The sequence below is a fragment of the Colias eurytheme genome, chromosome 16, assembly GCF_061535395.1.
Source record: "Colias eurytheme isolate Ceu_HAF_F1 chromosome 16, ilColEury1 Martin Lab GWU primary, whole genome shotgun sequence".
NCBI classification, from domain to species: domain Eukaryota; kingdom Metazoa; phylum Arthropoda; class Insecta; order Lepidoptera; family Pieridae; genus Colias; species Colias eurytheme.
The window spans coordinates 5,767,113-5,780,450 of record NC_142995.1 but is presented as its reverse complement, the minus strand read 5'-3'; the positions used below and the strand labels follow the sequence as shown (position 1 = coordinate 5,780,450).

At 31.5% G+C, this 13,338-nt stretch overlaps 2 protein-coding genes across 2 annotated transcripts; one reads left to right on the top strand and one right to left on the bottom strand.

The window, feature by feature from the left end:
- The first annotated feature begins 2,565 nt into the window (after positions 1 to 2,565).
- On the top strand, positions 2,566 to 5,411 carry LOC149901801 (maspardin-like). The gene is made up of 5 exons (XM_090110565.1): positions 2,566 to 2,816; positions 2,894 to 3,134; positions 3,218 to 3,447; positions 4,587 to 4,835; positions 5,141 to 5,411. Exons 1-5 carry the CDS (start codon positions 2,718 to 2,720, stop codon positions 5,282 to 5,284), a joined length of 963 nt encoding a protein of 320 aa, XP_089966691.1. The 5' UTR covers positions 2,566 to 2,717; the 3' UTR covers positions 5,285 to 5,411.
- A 1,552-nt stretch (positions 5,412 to 6,963) lies between these two features.
- On the bottom strand, positions 6,964 to 13,163 carry Stoml2 (stomatin like 2). The gene is made up of 8 exons (XM_090110563.1): positions 12,988 to 13,163; positions 12,791 to 12,907; positions 12,067 to 12,274; positions 11,444 to 11,632; positions 10,819 to 10,974; positions 8,228 to 8,343; positions 7,417 to 7,545; positions 6,964 to 7,286 (listed from the first exon to the last, which is right to left on the bottom strand). The coding sequence occupies exons 1-8, from the start codon at positions 13,033 to 13,035 to the stop codon at positions 7,017 to 7,019; spliced, it is 1,233 nt and encodes a 410-aa protein (XP_089966689.1). The 5' UTR covers positions 13,036 to 13,163; the 3' UTR covers positions 6,964 to 7,016.
- Between the last annotated feature and the right edge of the window lie 175 nt (positions 13,164 to 13,338).

The window sequence follows — 13,338 nt, the reverse complement described above, 5'->3', positions numbered from 1 at the left end:
TTGGACTGCGGCGCGGACCTCTAGTTGAGATTAGACATTAGTAATATCAATATATTATAGTAAACTATGTTATTCATATCCAGCAAAGTAGTTTATGCCTTATTTTAATTAAATATAATATGCTATTTTGCTTCCAATTTTTTCAATACCTATATAATAAATTTAAATCAACAAGAAGTAAGATTTGTGAATGGGACTGCGTGTTAAAAATATTTACGGTCAATTTCTCAATCAACAACAAAAAATTCCCGATCAATTGAAATTATACATAAATATATTATGGTATGAATAGATTTAGGAAAATAGTGGATTATTAGTCCAATGTTGGACCATAAAATTATTGACACCAATATTAGATGACACTGTACGTGGATTAAAAATTAGTTTTTAATTAATTTGCTTTTGATGTTATTTTATACCGTTAAACATATGAAACATAATTATCCCTCATAATAGTTGCTACCTTACGTGCAATTACATTGTATTATAATACTGCACTATGTACTAAGGTAACGCAGTCTGTACAGAAATCTAACGAAATAATGTTCAGTAATTATTCAGATTTACATAATGCTCAAATCAAGAATGTGTATGATAATAATAAAGGAAATACAGTACATTTTAAGGTATAATCAAAGAGTACTTGCATATTATATTATAATTATATTATTAGCGATACGTAAAAACGAAATTATATAAGTGATTACTTTAATGACTAGTGTGCAGTAAACTAAGTTAATTTTTATAGGTCATTGTGAATTGTTTGATTCTAAGGCTTAGATTACAAATAAATTGGCTTAAATGATTTGTGATGTTCGTGCATAGCGTCTAAAGTCTTTTATTTGTTCATAAAACCGACAGCACTAAAACACAGTATAAAACAGACAAGACATTTATGGTAGTGTAAATGATTTTGTATTGCTGAAACATAACTAAATATATTGTGTAGGTAATAGAAACCATGCAGGTATTGTAAAAACAATGGCTTTTACTATATTATAATAAATTATCTCTAATCTGTTGAAATATGAACTTGATGTATACCAGTGAAGAAATTTTTTAAAACCTTGATTGCTACAACCATGGCCCTCGACAAACAAGCTCACAACTTTTTCCTCTTTAATGTATTAGTGTAAATAAAAGTCTTTCAAATATACTGATGTACTTTAGATATAACTGTGCTTTAGAAATATACTTTTATTTTATGAAATGTCTATTTGAATTATTAATCGTAATTTATGTTTAGTTAAATCCTTTTCAATGGCTTATGAACTAATGTATGTAAGAGACACATGTCAAAGGTCGTCCGATATCGATTAATTTCAATCTGTATAGTAAGGATTATTGAAATTGAAGTAGAGAAGTTCACAATGGAAATGTTATTAAATTTATCATGTATTCAGTAATAAAATCATGTGTTTGAAAGAAATATCAGTATTTATTTTATTTAAAAAAACCCTCTTCATTTATAAGTAAGTACAATAGTTGTTGTATTTATGATCACTTTAAAGTTTTTTGATTATGTATTTGCTATATCTTTTGTCTGTCCTACTATCCAATCTTACTAATATTATACTTAGGTATATGTGAAAGTTTGTGAGGATGGATGTATGTGTAGGTATGTATGTTTGTTACTCTTTCACGCAAATACTACAGAACTGATTACAATGAAATTTAGCACACATAGATGGTAACTTAAATTAACACGTAGGATAGGTTTTATCACGAAAATCCCACGGGAACGGGAACTATGCGGGTTTTTCTTTGAAAACGCGGGGGAAAGCTAGTCAAAAATAAACCTATTATCTATTGTTAATATCTAATGTTCCATACCTGAGAAGGTAGGAGTAACGAGTCAAATTCCATACATTGAAGACATTCAAAAAAATCTCTTCATCTTTATTTTTCCACAGCATGCCTGAAACTATCGAATAAATTTATTTATAGGAAGGTAATCTTAAAGTTGTTACTTCAAAATAGGATAAATACTAGCCCGAATTTCTGGAGTGATGGAAAGAGAAAATTAAAATCTCACACAATGATAGAAATTTCTAGATCTAAGAAAACAATTTGAGCTTAAAACGAGAAATAAAATGTTATTTAATTATGGAACATTTTGTTTTTTTTTTATTATCATACCTTACTATAGGGAGTGGACATAAGTCATACTTTACAATAGCTCTATACGATATATGAATCAAATTAATAATTATGTAATTTTTTAGGATATTTCTCCTTTTATTTTTAAAATGGTGTACATACCTTTACGTACATTTCTATAATATAATACACACTTAATTACACCCTGTAAACTTATTTAGGATATTACCAGTGTAAAGTAGCGTATAAATAGCGTAGTAATTTGCTCAAAAATATTTTTTAAATAAAAAAAATATTGTCAATTATCATATCTTTAAATTAAATAATAATATAATATCACCACAGAATATCACAAAATATATTAAGTCAAATAAGCTAGTATCATTTATTTAAACAACATATGACAGAGTATGACAGTGACACTGACTTGATAGTGTCATTTTTATCAATTTCAACCGATTTCAACTCAAGTGCCAAATGAATATCAAAATCAAATATCAATATTTATTCTAGCAAATTATGATTTCCACTTTTACTAACGAGAAATGATTAGCTCCACGTTATTATAGACTGTATATTATTGTGGTTGGTAGTATTTTTTAAACTACTAGTGAATCATGAGTTTCTCGTGTGATTTGTCGCAATCAAATGAATATTTAAGTTTCCGAAGTAGTATTCCTTTGCGTAAAATAGTCGTTGATTCCGATGGAGCCAAGGTAAATAAACCACTATCTTAGAGGTAATGACCTAGTTTAATCTCTACTCGATTTTTATTAATGTGATGTTGTTTTAGCCTTGGAAAATATTCGATAGTGGACCCAAGTCTCTGTCATGTCCACTAATATGCCTGCCACCTGTTTCGGGTACTGCTGATATATTTTTTAAGCAAGTTATGGGGCTCGCCTCACGTGGTATTCGTGTTATAGCTGTTGAGTCTCCTCCATACTGGAATATAAAAGAATGGTGTGATGGATTTAAAAAACTCATTGATTATCTAGAATTGGATAAAGTTCATATCTTCGGCACATCGTTAGGTAGGTAAACATGAAGAGAAAATGTTACATAGATAAAGTAAAAAATATTTTGAAAAGTTTTTCATTTCTATTTATATTTCTAGGTGGATTTATGGCACAGAAGTTTGCAGAATTTACACAGAACTTTCCTAGAGTAGTATCCCTTGTACTATGTAACACCTTCACAGATACCTCCGTGTTTGAATATAATGATTCAGCTGCATTGTTTTGGCTTTTACCATCTTTGGTATTAAAAAGAATGCTAATGGGAAATTTTGTTGCGGATAAAGTTGACAAAAGAATAGCAGAATCAATTGACTTTATGGTTGAAAGGGTAAGCAATTGTTGTACTTATTATTTTATAGTTGAATAACATCAATGTCTTATAATAATTGATGAAGTTGTTATAATTATCCTGTGAATTTTGATTAAATGTACGCATTTATGGCCTGTGTGCCCTTATTGGAGGCTTGTATTCCAGCAGTGGGAACGTATATGGGCTGATGATGATGATGTACTCTTTTTTAATAACAATAAATTGAAATTGGTATGGTGCATTCATAGAGGTTTTATAATACTTGCAAGCATTGAATATTTATGTATAATGTATATAGTAGTAGAAGTATAATTTTTATAATAAGTTACATCATTTGATTTACTGGTATTTAAATAGTTTTTAATTTACTAGACATAGACAGGTCAATTTATGTTTGGCTTTTCCTGGAATACATTTATAATCCATTTACATATTTAATACTAAAAATAAGTTATAGTGATTGTCTTAATAATACTTATATAAAACGATATGAGAATAAGTGTTGAATTATATGTAAACAACTTGTTATTATTATCTAAATTTGTTTTATCACACATAACATAATATACTAATGAATTTACTTATAAATATTAAATAGCTGACGTACTGATAAAATACTTTACTCATACTTCCAAATGTCAGAAAAACTTGTTTGTTCAGATGCCATTAAGATTTTTAATATTTATTCACTTGTTTTGTAACACTAATCTATGTACATTGGAATAAATAATTATTTATATGATACACTACCATGATAAGGAATAAGTCAAGAATAAGTAGAGGAATATTGATTTCCTAGCAATACATACTTAAAATTAATTTAATTTGATGATTCACCATGTCTATTAAGTTCCTTTCTACCCTTCATTATTCAATTAAACTTGCGAACAAGATACTTAAAAAAAATTGGTTGTCTGTAAAGTCGGTTTACTGACGATAGTTGAATGTGACAACGTCCGATTGTGCTTCTTTGTCGCTCGTTCCGCGCTTTCGCTCGCACTTCAAGCCTTACATGGAACGCCTCAGAGCGAGGTAACGCTGCATGAGTCATGTTTTTTCGTGCGTGCAGCCGGCTTTATCGAATTATAAGACGTTGTCACGTCAAATATTGGAAAAGACATTGTATTAATTGTCCAACTATCTTGTATTTGTTCTAGCTTGAATCTTTAACACAATCAGAATTGGCATCAAGGTTAACACTGAATTGTACGCCATGCTACATTCAGCCACAAAAACTTTATGATATACCAATAACAATTATGGATGTTTGGGATGAGAGTGCGCTCAGTTCAAGAGTTCGTGAGGATCTTTACAAATCGTATCCGCAAGCTAAACTAGCCCATCTCAAAAGCGGCGGAAACTTCCCATACTTGAGTAGAAGTGATGAGGTCAACTTGCATTTACTGGTAAGGAACTCATTCAGGCAATAGGACATTTAATACTTAATAAGTTTTTTTTACAATAGTTGAATGGAATATTTAGTTTTATAGCGTCCAATTCTGTAATAAGAATTTTTTAAATAATATAAATAGCGCCGATTCACTATTGGCTGAGGTATAGGCGTTACCCCGTTGTGGCAAAAAGACGCGGGTTCGAATCCCCCCTTCGTGAATGAATATTTTTTATTGTTTAAAAATGTCCCAATGACTGAATGTGTATAATTTCTTATACATTTATGTTTAGTTTTTCTTAACCATGTCATTATTTACAGATACATTTAAGGCAATTTGATGGCACAGATATTTCTGCATCATATCTCAGTTTACACAAAATGCCCAATCAGAACCAAATGAGCAATGAAGAAGGCACAGTTAGCTACTTTAATCAAAGGGATAAGATGGTCAAGATATCTTGAAACTGCATATTTTTACTAAAACCGAATTTAAATCTGCATTTTACTATATGTAGCTACTTTTTTGTAGCAATAGTCATTTTTATATGTATACTAATATTGACAATTCCTATGTATAGCTTGAAGGACACAATGGGTTTGACGCACTTGGTGCACTTCTCAACTTGTACACCATGCTCAAATGGTGAACTTAGCAACTTGTACACTTCTCAAATGGTACACTTCGCGACTGGTACACGTCGCAAATGGTGCACTTCGCAAATGGTGCACTTTTTAAGATTAGTTGAGATTTGGAAAAATTGTGTAAAAATGAAAGAATTTTTAGTTTTGGATGTTTAATTTTTATAATTATGTCAACACAATAATAATAATTAAACTATACAGAATCACCTTAAACACTATAACATTTTGGGTCATTTTTATTTTTTCAAAAATAAAAATGTGACTCGGATATAATAAAAATAATTTATAATTATGTCAAAGAAAACGTAGATTTACAGTAAAAAAATATCATAATAAAGAACATTTCATGAAGAAGATCACGTTTCTCCAATTATTCAAGTAATTTAATTAATAGCTATTTACTTAATTATTAAATAGTAACAATTACAAAGTTTTACTTATTATTACTTTTACTAATTTGTTTTAAAGAAACAGGTTATGATTTAATTTAAAGCTTTTATTTAATTAGTAATAGTTAAAAGTTAAATAATAATATTACAAAGGTTATTGATATAATATGATATTATATCATATCTTTATTATGATATTTTTTTACTGTAAATCTACTTTTTTTTGACATAATTATATTATTTTTATTATATCCGAGTCAAATGAATGAAATGATCCAAAATGTTATAGTGTTTAAGGTGATTCTGTATAGTTTAATTATTATTATTCTGTTGACATAATTATAAAAATTAAACATCCAAAACTAAAAATTCTTTCATTTTTACACAATTTTTCCAAATCTCAACTAATCTTAAAAAGTGCACCATTTGCGAAGTGCACCATTTGAGACGTGTACCAGTCGCGAAGTGTACCATTTGAGAAGTGTACAAGTTGCTAAGTTCACCATTTGAGCATGGTGTACAAGTTGAGAAGTGCACCAAGTGCGTCAAACCCGACACAATGTTTAAATCTATGTTATTGTTATTATCTAAGTAACTTGTATGTATAGTTTATTTATATTTGACTTTGATGATCCCTATGCTAATCTGTCTCACAAAGATAAATAAAATATTCATTAAATTTTCAATAGTAACATATTTTAATCTATGTTTGCTTAATTAGAATGCTATACAATTTATTTCTAAAGTGTGAATAAAAAATAACATTCCAATAAGATAAATATAGTTATATCATAGTTGAGGTAAATTTTTAAAGACAATAACATCACAATTACATAATAAGGTTTATATGCACTTTATATCAAGCTCAAATTTTTGAGTCAGGATGTAGATCATTACAAAAATAACTGCAGACAATTAGGAAATAAGGATTAAATGTTACAATAAGGCCAAGTTATACTAGTTTTGAGTATGACCTTCATGTAAACAAAATGCAGTAGCAGCTAGAATCTATAATATAACATTTTGATGTTTACAGTCAAAAATATCAAAAATAATTATGTTATTATAGTTATATGACGCGTTTTGTAAGTTTATTAAATAAAGACTCTGTGAAACTTTTAAATACTTTTATTTAATAACAAGCATCTCTAAACTTAACAATTCTATGTTTCTTTGAATTCTATGGATTGCAATTTTTTCTTCTCTTTTTGTGCCTGTAACGCTTTTTCCCTTTCTTCATCATCAGAGAAATATTCCGCCAAGTCGTTAGATTCTTCGGGGACCGGTTGGCCGGCTAGGGTTGTGCCTCTCTCGTTAAGTGTATTTAATTTAAAGAGAGGGTCTTCCGCCATTATTTCTGGAATAATCGGTTCGCCGTGCGGACGTGATACCTGGTTATTGTGGGCCGTTACTGTTGAATATATTGACATGGCCTGCAAATAAAATGGATATAAAATAGATAAATGAAATATAACAAAAAAAAATTGAGTACATATTGTACAAAACATTTTTTTGTGCTAGCTAACAAGAAAAAACTTTTTTTTTGCATCTGTATAACCATACCTGAGCAACAAGATTCGAGACATCACCCGCATTGGCCGGTAGAATAAGTGTATTGTTGGTTCTTGCTAGTTTGTTGAACGCCGCAACATATTGTTCGGCTATAGAAAATGACGCTGCGTGTTTGCTATCCTGTAAATATAGAGTATTTCGTTTGAGAAATAAACTTTCTAGGGCAATATGAATTTCTCTTGCAAACACTATGGAGCAGAAATACCTATCCCACTTCTTAGTATAAATACAATGCGAAATTTCGGAAGCCAGTCCTCATTACACTTTTGAAATATGGCAAATCACCCATATCATATCAATACTTTGATCATAACTAACTAAATACACAATACTAAATAAAAATGAACTTAAAACTGTCCGCAAATGTTTGTAGTTTTTGGTTGCTGATTCTTTATCTAGTTCGAAGAATAAACATTAGAAAAAAAGACGTGTGGCACTCGGGGACTGCCGCGGTAAAGCTATTGCATACTATGCCTTCAAGCCACACCTCCGCGCCCGTCGGAGTGGGGAGCGTGAGGTTTTTTCGTTACGGAATTTCTGGATTCGGTCCCCGCGCTCAAGGCCCGCGATAGAAGCTATGCAATAGCTTAAAAAATATTTTATAGAGAAACCCCTTTAAATTTATTGAAGTGAAACTTCTTTATCGGGGATGGACAAAAATTTAGTGTAACATTTTTGCGTTACGCCGTACGCGTGACATTTTTGCGTTACGCCCGTGACATTTTTAAGGTCATAAAGAAGTTTCACTTCTTACGTGTGTACTCTAGTACACGCATACATTTATTATATTGAAATGACTCACGGGTGCACCAAGCGCGGCGGCGACGCGCTGCAAACCGCGAGCGCGCGCTTCCGCGATCGCGAGCATCGCCTGCGCCTCTCCAGACGCTTTGTTGATTTGTTCTTGCTTCTCCGCCTCTGTAACATGTTATTTCAACTATTCCATGCCACAACTCATAGTATCCATACTAATATTATAAATGCGAAAGTAACTCTGTCTGTTACTCAATCACGCCTAAACTACTGAACCAATTTGCATGAAATTTGGTATGGAGATATTTTGATACCCGAGAAAGGACATAGGCTACCTTTTATTGCGAAATATATACCACGGGCGAAGCCGGGGCGGACCTCTAGTATACTATATATCCCTCTATATTTTCGTCCGACATGGAATCTCGCGATGACGCGTTAGGACCGATTTCGATTTGGTATTCTTTTTTTTTTTTGGTTGTGTTCACTTTGAGAAATATTTTTTTTAATTCAAGGGTTCTACAATAAACAGTATTAAAATCTGCTTAAAAGTCCGTATGGTGTTAAATTCAGCTGTAGTGTATACCACAGAAATTTTATCATCGACTATACATACATATAATTGAAAATATCATTTACAAATCTGATACTTATTACATACTGACTTTCTATAGCATCAACTATTTATTCTATTACTATTTGTTTTATTTAAAAAAAGATGGGTTGCACTCCGGGAGTGCCGGCAGAAGTGAAAACTTGATTATTAACGTTCAGCATGTTTGATATTTTGGAATGGTATCCGTCTTATGCATGGAATATAAGGGCTAAAAAAAAACCGTCTTACGCATTTTCGATCAGGCCACGTGTCCTGACGCGAGTTTAAGATTTTATACCCAACGCCGCTAAAGAAGTTTTCACTTCAAAAATTAGATAATTAGAAAAAAGATGGCACATGGGCAAAGAGTGATCCAGAGAAGGGAGAAACCTTTGCGTCTCATCTAAAGGAAGTCTTTGTTCCAAATCCTTGTCAAAAAATTATGACAACCGATATGATGAATCGCCTTAAAAGCATTGATGATCCCTACCAGCTTGATCTCCCAATAAAGAAAATAAAAAAGGGTGAACTTATAGCAGTTATAAAAACTTTGAAACAGAATAAAGCTCCTGGATATGACCTTATAACTGTTAAAACGCTGAAAGAACTACCAGACTCAGCATTAATATTTTTGACTCAGTTGTTCAACTGTATAATATCGAGAGGCATTTTCCCACGGCAATGGAAAGTGGCACAGGTCATATTGATCCTGAAACCTGGTAAGGCTCCAGAAGAAGTGTCGTCTTACAGGCCGATAAGTTTGCTTCCTACTCTTTCCAAAGTAATAGAGATTCTTTACTTGAAAAGGTTGAACTCAGTTATAGAAGAAAACAAAATCATACCGGACCACCAATTCGGATTTAGACAAAACCATGGAACCACAGAACAAATTCACCGACTGGTAGAAAAAATTCACAAAGCTTACGAGGCCAAAAAATACTGCAGTGCAGTGTTTCTTGACATATCACAGGCTTTTGATAGAGTCTGGCATCAGGGCCTACTATATAAAATAAAAACTAAATTACCAACTAATCACTTCATATTTCTCAAGTCCTATCTAGAGGACAGACACTACCAAGTAAGGCAAGGAGAATATGTTACGACCCTTCACAAAGCTCACGCCGGAGTTCCCCAAGGAAGTGTACTCGGTCCTACACTGTACCTGCTATTTACAGCAGATTTGCCCATGACAGATGGCGTGGTAATTGGAACTTTTGCTGACGACACTGCAGCCCTAGCGATCCACGAAAATCCAGTACAAGCTAGTGAAAACCTCCAAGTCTGTCTTGATAAAATTACAGATTGGTTATCAACCTGGCGAATTAAAGCCAATGAAAAGAAGTCTGTACAGGTAACATTTGCGACTCGTTACGGCTCGTGCTCACAAGTGTCTCTCAATGGTGTACCTATTCCTCAGGCCGATGGCGCGAAATACCTTGGCATCTATCTGGATCGCAGACTCACATGGAGAACACATATTTTTACTAAACGTAAAGCCCTTGGCATTCAACTGAGAAAAATGTACTGGCTCCTCAACAAAAAATCTAAACTCTCGTTGGAAAATAAATTACTTTTGTACAAAAGCATCATTAAACCAATCTGGACCTATGGGATCCAGTTATGGGGAACTGCTTCCAACTCCAATATCGAAATTTTGCAAAGGTTTCAATCGAAAATGCTTAAGACTAATCACAAACGCTCCTTGGTATGTTACAAACCAACAGTTACACCACGATCTTAAAATTCGAACAGTTAAAGACGAAATCAAGCACTCTATGAGCTCCTACAAAAAAAGACTTGATAAACATCCCAATGCTTTGGCCATGGATTTAATGAAAAACGACACAAGATTCCAAAGACTTAAAAGAAAAGCTCCCATAGATTTATAAGAAAAGAAAAAAAAAAAAAAAAAAAGTAATAACGGCTGGCATCACTGGATCGCTCGCCCTACAAGTCTCAATACATTCATAACCAAGTGCTGAATGTTCTATGAACAGATTGCATTTACACATACATAAAAAAAAAAAAAAAAAATTAGACCTTACCAGACGCCAAGATCCTTGCTTGCCGTTTACCCTCAGCAACATTAATATCTGCTGCACGGACTCCTTCTGATTCCAAGATGGCGGCGCGCTTTCTTCGCTCAGCTTCCACTTGCATTTGCATAGCTTCATGCACCCTAGATGGTAGTTTGATATCCCCTATAATGTTCAATTTGAATTAATATTTTGTTGATAGCAAAGATTTGCAATTTAGTTTCTATGTTGTTAATTCATAAAAATTTTAAATCTAAAAATATTACTAATTATAGTTCAGTGTGCAAGTTTTCATTAATGCAAAAGCTACTGGATTTTACTGAATTATTTATTAAGGGCTGATTTTTCAATCCTTGGTTAAAACTTATTCGTCGAATAATGTATAAAACTACCATTATAAAAACGTATTCTAATTGCCCGTATTTGATAGTTTACGTGACATTTTAATATTAACGTGTAATACTTTACTGGACGGATAAGTTTTATCCAAGCATTGAAATATCGGCCCTTACTGTTTTAAACTCTTCAACTCAAAAGATGTAACTGACAAGTAAAATACAATTTGGTATTAACATAAAATAAATTTTATTTAATACCTATTATATTCATTCTAAAACAGTTGCACTATACTTACTTATTTCATATCGTAAGCAGGTAATGCCCCAAGCCTCGCTGGCTTTATTTATTGAATCCACAATAGAAACATTCAGAGATTCCCTTTCTCTAAACACTTTATCCAGAGAAATTGTTCCCAGTTCAGACCTCATTGTAGTTTGAGCAAGTTGTGTGATAGCAAACTCTGGATCTTCAACTCCATAAGATGCTGAAATATCAATTCTTTTTAGTTATATTTTAGTCATAATCCATACTAATATTATAAATGCGAAAGTAACTCTGTCTGTCTGTCTGTTACTCAATCACGCCTAAACTACTGAACCAATTTGCATGAAATTTGGTATGGAGATATTTTGATACCCGAGAAAGGACATAGGCTACCTTTTATTGCGAAATATTTACCACGGGCGAAGCCGGGGCGGACCACTAGTAATATATAAAGCAATTTACAACTCCCCAATAAGTATTAAAAATACATGAATACAATAAAAAGTTAATAAAATATTGAGCATATACTTATTGTGAGCAGTCTAATTAATTCTTAATTGTTGGCTTATCTTGTGTAAATGGGATATTAATAAAATATTAAACCTAAACAATTTCAATTCTTTACAAAAAGTTAGTAAAAAAATAAAATTATACCTAAATAAGGATCTATTATCCTCAAATACAGCACACCATCAATGCTAAGAGTAACATTGTCGGAAGTGATGGCACTTTGCTTGGGAACATCAATGGCTATTTCTTTCAAACTCTGAACATATTTAATTTTATCTACAATTGGCCATAATATGTTCAAACCAGGATCCAGTATTCTGTGAAATTTTCCCATTCTTTCAACAATCCAAGCCTAAAAATAGATTATATAGTTTATATTTTATGTAATCTTAAAGTTTAAGTGAAGTACATAGATTAATTTAAATTACATTTGATTATAATAAATATATTAAATACAACTTGAAAAAGTAATATACTATACATTGATCAATTGCATACAAAAATTTGTCTATTTAGATTAAGTATTAACTTTCCAGTATGAAAAACTGGAAATTGTTATGTAATAATAATGCTATTCTTTCATAATATTTAGAATCAAATTAGGCATTTGTAACAAAATAAAATAAGATTCTTAAGATAAGTGTTAAATTTTAATAACAATGATTTTAGATTATTGTTGTTATTTAGCTAGAAACAAAGCCGTTTAAGTCGTTAACTGAATTCCAATAAGAAACATAAATTATTTTATAAATATTCTACCACAATCCTCAGAAGTGATTACTTGAACGAGAATATAAACTATTAATTATTTTAGGTAGATTTACATAATATAATCTTTGAATTCAATTCTAACAAATATCAAACTAACCTCTTGTTGTGGTACGAACATGATTATAGTATTAAGGGGTGTTGTCGAACGATATCGTGCTGCTGCGACACTATATAGGAATCTGCCATCATTTTGATATTCAACATTAATCACATTCTGTAATATACAAAGTTTAAGTTAAAATATCTATATCCGAGACACGAAAAGAACAACACTTAAATTTTTAGATTACAAACTTTTAAAGAGAAGGCCTTAGACAGAAACAATCTAGAACGCGTAAACATGTTTGCAAATTATGTTATTATAATATCTTTTAATAATTTAAAGCTTTTTAAACACAATCAATAAATCCATTCTTGATAGCCCGCCGACTTTGTGAAATCTATTTGACATTTGACATTTCACGATTGACATTTACAATCTGCAGTCTCGGAAACGTTTTGCTCGATGCTCACAAAAATATTGGTCAAATGAAGAAAGCGAAAATAAAAAATAATAAATTAGTATAATTATTGTAAAATTTAAGACATACCATATCTGATATACCTAAAAGAAAGAAAAAAATAAGCAACTATTCAATATTAATC